This window comes from Amphimedon queenslandica, unplaced genomic scaffold, assembly GCF_000090795.2.
Source record: "Amphimedon queenslandica unplaced genomic scaffold, v1.1 AMPQUscaffold_13366, whole genome shotgun sequence".
Lineage (NCBI taxonomy): Eukaryota > Metazoa > Porifera > Demospongiae > Haplosclerida > Niphatidae > Amphimedon > Amphimedon queenslandica.
The window spans coordinates 186757-195605 of NW_003546398.1; the positions used below are offsets into that span (position 1 = coordinate 186757).

At 37.1% G+C, this 8849-nt stretch overlaps 1 protein-coding gene across 1 annotated transcript; it reads right to left on the bottom strand.

Annotated features, from left to right (window-relative positions):
* Window positions 1–3275: 3275 nt before the first annotated feature.
* LOC109582660 (uncharacterized) lies at window positions 3276–5989 on the bottom strand. The gene is made up of 2 exons (XM_019997501.1): window positions 4451–5989; window positions 3276–4395 (listed from the first exon to the last, which is right to left on the bottom strand). The coding sequence occupies exons 1-2, from the start codon at window positions 4705–4707 to the stop codon at window positions 3276–3278; spliced, it is 1377 nt and encodes a 458-aa protein (XP_019853060.1). The 5' UTR covers window positions 4708–5989.
* Between the last annotated feature and the right edge of the window lie 2860 nt (window positions 5990–8849).

Consider the following 8849-nt stretch of genomic DNA (forward strand, 5'->3'; position numbering starts at 1 on the left):
AGAGGAAGGAATTCAAACAGAGGAAGGAATTCAAACAGAGGAAGGAATTCAAACAGAGGAAAGAATTCAAACAGAGGAAGGAATTCAAACAGAGGAAAGAATTCAAACAGAGGAAGGAATTCAAACAGAGGAAAGAATTCAAACAGAGGAAGGAATTCAAACAGAGGAAAGAATTCAAACAGAGGAAGGAATTCAAACAGAGGAAAGAATTCAAACAGAGGAAGGAATTCAAACAGAGGAAGGAATTCAAACAGAGGAAAGAATTCAAACAGAGGAAGGAATTCAAACAGAGGAAGGAATTCAAACAGAGGAAAGAATTCAACAAGAGGAAGGAGTTCAAGCAGGAGAAGAAATTGAAGAAGAGGAAGAAATTAAAGCAGAGGAAGGAATGGAAGAAATGTCAAGAAAAGGCGGAAAGTCGAAAAAAGAGGAAGGAAGTCAAGATTTCATTCATGAGAAGGAGGATGACGAAGAGGAAGATGAAGAGGATCTTGAAGAGGAAGATAAAGAGGATCATGAAGAGGAAAAGCAGAGCAAAAGGAGGAGAGTTAATCTGAACGATATATAATACTTTACACACACAGACAATACTTAGTAATTGTAATAGTTCAAAAATTATTGCTCAATATTAATAATTGTAATTGTACAAAAATTATTGCTAAAGAATTGTTAATAATTATAATGGTTAAAAAATACATTAATTTTTAATTTAATTTAATTTAATAAAGTTTTACAGGACAAAGACAGTAGAAGAGAGAAACAAAATGAAATGATACAAGTGAAAGAGAATGACCTGCAGGAAGGCAAGAACTGGTCTAGCCCCCAGAAAAACAAACAAACAAAAAGACAAGAAAAATAAATAGAACAAAATAAATTAACAAAAGAGAAAAAAGAACTATTATGAGCTTGTTTGAATCAAAAATGTATGGGTGAAGGGAGTTTGGAGCAAACAATACATGGACACATGACATGAAAAGTGTGGTGATTTGTAGGATCAAAATTTGTTTGAAAATGTGAGATAAAAAATCGATTAAGTTCCTTTTTAAGTACTGTAAGTGATTTGTTCGTATTTATAGTTGGGAGGTAGTTTCATAAATGAGGGAAACGAATCATAATAATGCAATAAATGCTTCCTTCCTGTTGCACTGCATCAGACTTTCATGAGTGCAGGAAAGAATGTTTCATTAAAGACTATACAAGAGACAAGTACTTCACCTCACACATCACAATACTGACCATGCTTGAGTCTTTCAGGTATCCTATACCTTGGCGGCCCTGGTTACTCGAGCTGGGAAGTCTTGGTTTCTCTGTGAGTACGTGACATGCATCATTTTACTTGATATATATATGTGTGGTGGACTTGCTGTTTGGAGGAATGCGGGTGTTCTTTAAACTAGTGGCATAGCTACATAGGGGTTTGTGGCCCTCATAACTGCTTTTGTGCCCCAGAACTAGGCAGGAGACTGAATAGATACAAGTTACAACTGACTCAATTGAGCTTACTATATTGAGTATTCATGAGCATTGCTTTATTCAGTGCCCCCACTGTGCCCTCACTCTTCATTTCCTATATGTACGCCACTGCTTTAAACAGCATAGTCTCGCCCCGCTACTTTAAACAGCAATATGAACTGTAAGTACCACTAGCCATTAGGGACAGTACATTATCATTCTGTATTGCGCCGTGTATCACAGTATACTTGAACTGATAGGCGTGGTCATAACGCCCACTATATAGTACTAAACGGTCACGCCCCTTCATTTTTATATTCAATATTTTTTATATTCAATTATTGGTTTTATTTCATGGCAAGTTATTTTCTTCAAGCATCAGTACAAGTTTGACAAATAAAATCATCAATATTCTCATCAATATTTTCCTTGTCTAAAGCAACACATGAAGAGTGAAACCACATGTCACATTCATAGCATTGAATCCAATCAACAGTAGCACAGTAGGAACTTGCATCATTCTCACGAAAACAAATGCCACATACTTCAATCTGTACATCATCTAAACTTTCGATGCACTTAGCTATTTCATCATTACTAGGTTTTGCTAACCGTGTTGCTTTTTGTCGCTTCTTCTTGGTTGAAACAAATCGAAGCTGTGGCTCAATAAGAGTATTGGGAGCTAGTTTCCTTTTCTGGGGCAAAACAGAACGTTTATGCTTGTCATATGATGAAATCATAGTCAATGCATGATTTAAGTGCTGTGCACAAGCCTTTACTGCTTCAACCTTCTCACTCTTACGTATTTTTAACTCAATTTTTTTACATGCTTGTATTGCATGTTCCTTTACAAGAAGAAGATCGTCTGAATGCTGCTGGTTACTTATTTGGTGCGTTAAATACTGCAATGACGACACATCAATTGATGAGGATGACTCAAGAGTGACACTAGCTGGTATAACTGATGTAGAACCTGATTCAGTATGTTCCATGCTAGTTGATTCAGTGTTATCTGATGACAGCATAGCAGACACTGATAACACATCAATTGATGAGGATGACTGAAGAATGACACTAGCTTGTATAGCTGACGTAGAACCTGATTCAATATTCTCATTATTAGTTGATTCATTGTTATCTGATGATAGCATAGCAGCATATGTAGTAGTAGAACTTGTTCCACTGGATTTTGTTTGCCGCTCTAAATCAAGGTGATTGAAAATATTCACTAGATGAATATGCTTACATATAGTAGTGTGAATAAGGTAATCTATACACGTACAGGAGTAGGAGCAAATGCAAATGTCACATTTGTTGCAACGTGCTTTACATGAGCATGCATCATTAGAAACTTTCTCAACTCTGTAGCACTGTTGCTGGGAAGTAGACTCAGGTTTTATTTTCCAACTTGTTTCATTCTTTGAAATGATACAATTGGCAGGATCCATACTCTGTGCTGCGCGGTGACGTTTGTTGATTTCAGATATTCGATGAGAAATCTTTCCTTTCTGGGTCTTTTGAAGTCTATCAAAAACCTTGTCTCTTGATATTTTCAACAATATATGCAATAAGTAATCAATTCTACGATTCTGCTTCTTTTGAAGGTAACAGACTTTCAAAACTCAGTGAAAAGATTCCAATGCCATATTCGTATTAACAGTTGTAGATGACCTATAGCATGGAGCCCACTGTTTTATACGTTGCATGTAATTACCTTCAAAGTATTGAAGAAATGGCACCAGGTCTGCATCATTTCTCAACCAAGATAAAAACTGCTGCAACCTTTGCCTAAACACTGCTTCACTAGTTTCACCAAGCAATACTCATAAATGGTGGTATACTTCAGCTTGCTTGGACTTCACAGAAATGTGTGTATGCAGACCTTTTCTCCAGCTTCTGTCTACATGCCAGGAACAGATAAGTTTCCTGGTGTTACTTACCGTGAAAACACCTTTCCATCCATTAAAAAAATTGTCTGCATCGTCACTCATAAACACATCGGTGCTTATATCACCACATCGGACTTTCAATTTTGAAAAAAACTGGTTTAGTACAGCAGCATCTTCCCTGTTTAAAATAAGCCAAGCAACAGGGATACCTTCTTTATAATCATCTAACACAAGCACAGTGATAAGATAAAAGTCATAGATGTTCGTTCCATGTGTGCTATCAATACAAATTGATTCTTTGCCAAATCTGAATAGCATGTCCTTCTGAAAACAGGTTTGAATTCCCAGAGCAAAATCACTTACTGAAAAGTCATTTAAATCATTACTTTGCTCAACACCTTGCTCTTTGAATAAAAGTACAACAGATTCGTCTTCACTATCACTTTGTAAATTATCCACCCATAACTGTACACTTGAATGATCATTAGAGTGATACTGGATGCCCTCAATATTATATTGGTGGCGAATATTGTGTATATCTTGACGATTGATTAATTCTGATCGACCAATCTCAGCACCTTCAACACCATCACGTATAGAGTCTAATATTGCTTGAATTTCAACACCATCTTGCAGTTTTGCTGCTATCATATGCCTTGTGGACTCTGGAAGGGGGATGTGAGCTAATTGAGATTCGTGCAAGTGATGATCACAAATTTCAACAGTGACAGCACCAGAAGTGTATCTACAAGCTCTGATATAGGCAACACAATAGCCATCAACTTTATTACTACTACCTTGCAGCTTTAATGCTCTTTTCCCTTTACCTCTTAAATGATAAACTCCAGAGCGATTACAATAATAATAGTAACATGAATGATCCTCACGCTTCTGAGGAGCAGAATGCAAGACATATGATGAGGAAGATGATTTTTCAATGTCTGATTTCCAGGCCATAAAATCCTCCATTGTATCAAACTTCCTCGTTTTAACTTCAATAGAGTGATTGTGGCTTTCCTGCAAGTGCTTGATTAACTGATCAATGTTGGAAAATCTATAGCAGTACAAGTATATATGGTAATAAAAACAAAATTAAAATAGCTGCTGACCTGCAACAGCACTCTGTATAGCTACATGCAATATTCCCAAAACTTTGAGTATGATCTCTAGACTTGTGCCTTGAAAGACCACTACTATGACTGTAAGCAGAACCACAAATAGAGCAAACAAAACGTTTCTCGCTGCTCATTTCTGTAAATGTAATGGAAAGAGGCAGAACTCGAGCTAGAACTCTGAAGAGCACGTTCCCACGTGGAGGGTGGGGTGTATGGGTGTGACAATTGACCACAACCAATACTGTATACATCCGTTTACTGGTAATTTACAGAATGGTAATGTACTGTCCATAATGGCTTGTTAAATACTATGATGCACCATGCTTTCATTCACCACACCCACTTTTAAAGTACCGTTTATTTCTAATTCTAATTACATGTAAGTCTATAATAATAGTTTAGAAAGATGGCCACCACTAACAAAAGTTTGTTCTGACTCATTTTTAAGGATCAGAACCTACTTATTCCAGTTAGTTAGATTATTTCTAAAGAGAAATCATTCTTCCTTAGAAACGTATAGAGCAATTTGTCCAATTTTCTTCTCTATGACTGGTTTATTGACATTTACGGCTAATTGTATAGCCTCGGTTTGGCGGTTTATCAAGAACTAAGAAACTTAATGTACAAATCGCTCTATACGTTTATAGATCAAGAAAATTTAACTTCATTTTATTAACTTGAAGGCTCTTCTATGAAGTATGTTGTCACAAAATGCGTCAAAGCAACAAATTGCATCTTCAATTTTTTTCTTGTTCCACCTTTAATATCAGTCTCACTGATTTTTTACACAAAGATAATGATGATATCTGTTAATAAAAGAAGTTTAACACTCTAGTAATTTTGCTATAAATGATTTGAAAGTATATGAATAATTAATGAGAATGACATACCCCGCCCCCTTAAGCAAGTGTTCTCAAGTTACCAGACCCTTTTTGGAGAATGTAAGAGGTCCATGACTGATTTGTACAAAATTCAAAGTTGGCCCACAGCTAAAAGTTGTCAAAACGGCCCTGCAACTAACAATGAAACAAGTACATGTAGCAAGAAAGGTGGATGTGGTCCTTGTTTTTGGTGCATCTTTTAACCATTTTCTCAGGACCAAAACTGAAGAATTTTAGCAAATAAGTGACATAATCCTGTAGCATTTATGTTTGTCAGCAATCCTGAGGAGCTGTAGCCTTGCAGACAAACTGTGACGGATTTGTACAAAAATCAAAGTCGGGAATTTTCTAAAAGATGGAGCAACAGGACACAGCATACATGTATCTCTCTCTTGTCTCAAGTTGATTGTACAAGATTATTTTTATTATTAAAAGCAATGTATATTCTGTTATTTTTGCTAGTAATAATAGTGTGACCATCTGCGGCTGTTATAGAAATGTTTAAAGGTAGCATACTTTAGCTATGTTCATTTTCAATGGGGAATCCATACACCGCCCACGCTTTCTGTGTCCAATACAATGTACCGTTATTGTGTAGACTATGGATATGAAACTGCCCTCTACTGGATAGAGCTGTTGCACGGAAGTAATCAACGGGAGGGTGTGGCTAAAATTGAGCTAAATTGTCCGCCATGTTGGGTGGCAAGAAGGCCAAGAATGAATGGGGGAATGGAGAAAAAATTTAAATAAATTCTGTAGTTGACATTCCAGGCTAATGCAAGGTAGGAGATGAAGATATTGAGTAAAGAAGTCTCTATAATATTCTGCAGTGAAGTATGATATCTCGTTGATGAAAAATCGCAGTTTGTTTCCATTCCTCCATTCGTTGTGTGTACATTCTTGCCACTCAAGATGGCCGACAGGAAGCTCTGCCTACCCCGTTGATTACATCCATGCAACAGCTCTATACTCGGTGTGGTCCAACCAGAATGCATGGTATACAATACAAGTATAACTATAGCCACTAACAAGAGTGGATAATAATTTAGGGAGAGTATCTAACGCGCCTATAATCTATGATACCACAGTGCGTATGTTTCCATAGCATGGTGATTAGCACCAAGTAGCCATTCTTGCGTCCTTATATTCATTCCGAGTCAGAAAGCTGCAAATAAGAAATAGCCAACCATTAGAAGAACATATTCCCGTCTGTTCCTGCTTGTTTCTTGCACTGCATGATCCTCCGAGTGGAAATATAAATCTTAGAATTGCCTACATGCTTCAAGTGCCATTTTATCAACCACACCCATAAATTTGAAGATTACTGAGACGTGTGTAAGCATATGCGCTGTAGTATCACAGAATAGAGGATATGCGTGCTAAGTATATTCATTGCAAAATAAATGTATTCATTGCATACCGTAATAACTTTCAAGAAAAAAAATTAGTTTGTTGGACGTCAACTTTCCATTAGCAGCAATGGAGAAAAGATAGAAAAAGGCTTGGTACCAGAAAACCGCTATGTATTTCTTGATAGCAATCTTTCAGGTGACTACTAGACCCCATTAGATCCTCAGGATGCTTTCTAAGCTTCCGAAAAAGGCCTCAAGAAGGTAGCAAGGCAAGAAAATGTTTTTTCCCCCATTGAACTTTTTATAAACTTGACGTCCAACATGGTGGCCAATTTACTGTGTGGGTTGGATATACAGTACTTAAAAGCTATGAATAAACTTAGCACGCATATCCTCTATATAGGCAGGCTAAACACTCTCCCTAAACAATTATCCACTCTTGCCACTACTAAGTAGTGACCATTTTTATGTTACAATTTTTAAAATTTTGAATTAATACAGCAAATAAGGGGAAATAATTGTACAGGTTCTGTAGTTATGAGCTAGCAGATATTATAGCCCCTTCTTCACCAAATATTTTAAAGTGTGATACAGTCTGCGATACTGAGTGCATGACAGATATTTAAAAATTAAACTGGGTTGGAAATAAGAAATTATTTTGAATGAGCAAAATGAGCACTTAATAATACAAATATTCCACTCTTGGTGAGCAAAGAGCACTAGGACTATTATAAGCTAGACTGATTAGTAGCCATTTTAATTACTGCAGCGCATGCACGCACATGTGTTATTATGTGTGAGGTTTGTAATAGATCTAATTAATAAATTAATAGACTTTAGTTAGTGCACACTTGGCTCACCAAGTAGAATATTTTAAAGTAAAAAAGTGCTCATTAGGGAAAAATTGGAGCTATTTTGAGCACTGTTATTTCCTATCCTGAATTAAAATATGCCGTATGCAGCATATATTTCATGGGTGTAAAATTTCACGATTTGGCTGCAATTTTACATTCGCAAATAAAAATTTCGCGTTTTTAAAATAATAATTTAGATTTAGCTAACTGGTTAATAAGTTATGGGTGTGGCCCCCTATAATCAGGGCGTGGTCAGTTTAAATGAACGTGTATTTGCATGTGGATGGCCTCTATCTAGCCTGCTGCTATGTTTTCTTTTGTTTCTGACTCTGTCATTTGTCGCCACCACATTTATAAAGAAATTTAGACACCTCAGCTGGGTGAAATCTTTTCCTGTGAAGTGGAGCCAGGCAACATTTTTGATCCCTATGCTGTTGCTATAAAGAGATTGTGGCAACGCTACAGTAGGACACTATCCTTGTAAAATTTCAGCTGTTTGCTGTCTGTTTTTGAGAAAAGGAACAATTAATTGTACCATTACAGATGCTAGAAAGCACTCTACTGATCTGGTTCAAGGAGAATTGGAAGTACCTTGTTCATTAACTTTTACTGGAATGAAGCAAGATATTGCAAAGGTTGTTGTTGGAGTGTTGGAGTGTGGAGTTGGAGTGTGGAGTTGTTGGAGTGTGCTCCAACAAAAAAGAAAAAAAGAAACACTAGTCACATCTCGTACTTCTGAACCACAGAGTAAACGACTAAAGCTTGATGAAACTACATCCAGTCACAGTGTAATTAATTCAGATGATGAGGCAGCTGCTACTGATGATGAAGAGTCGTCTGCACAATGGGTCAGTATAGGAGTAACGTTTGGACGAAATCCTACATTTACTCTTTCAGCATTAGATCATGCGAGCAGTTATTAGTAACCCGGTAGCGTTACTAAGTAGGATTCACCCCCAAACAAAATGGCTGCCACGACTTTTGCAGCCTTGCTATACCAGGAAAACGAGCTCCTATGCTTACCAGACTTCTTAGAGGACCTTATTTTGACCAGAGGACTCCATTGGTACCCCTAGCGTGGCTCTAGTGGCTCTAGACCTTGTCTAAGAGAAAAGCCAAAAATCGGCAAACCGGCCGTTTTGTTCAGCCACCTTTTTTCATCTTCATCATCATCATCATCATCAACAAGTCCTGTCAATGCAGTTGTCGGTGTGTATCTCAGTATCAGTTTGGTGCTACAAGGATAATTCTTACACCAATCTACTCCAACAGTCTATGTGCAGGTCCATGTCCCATCAGATCATTC

Bases quoted from the DNA above. Each gene is read 5' to 3' on its own strand.
- LOC109582660 (XM_019997501.1), bottom strand. From the start codon at position 4,707: ATGTATACAGTATTGGTTGTGGTCAATTGTCACACCCATACACCCCAC. The intron at 4,396-4,450 runs GTCAGCAGCTAT...GTACTGCTATAG, and splicing joins TATACAGAGTGCTGTTGCAG to ATTTTCCAACATTGATCAGT.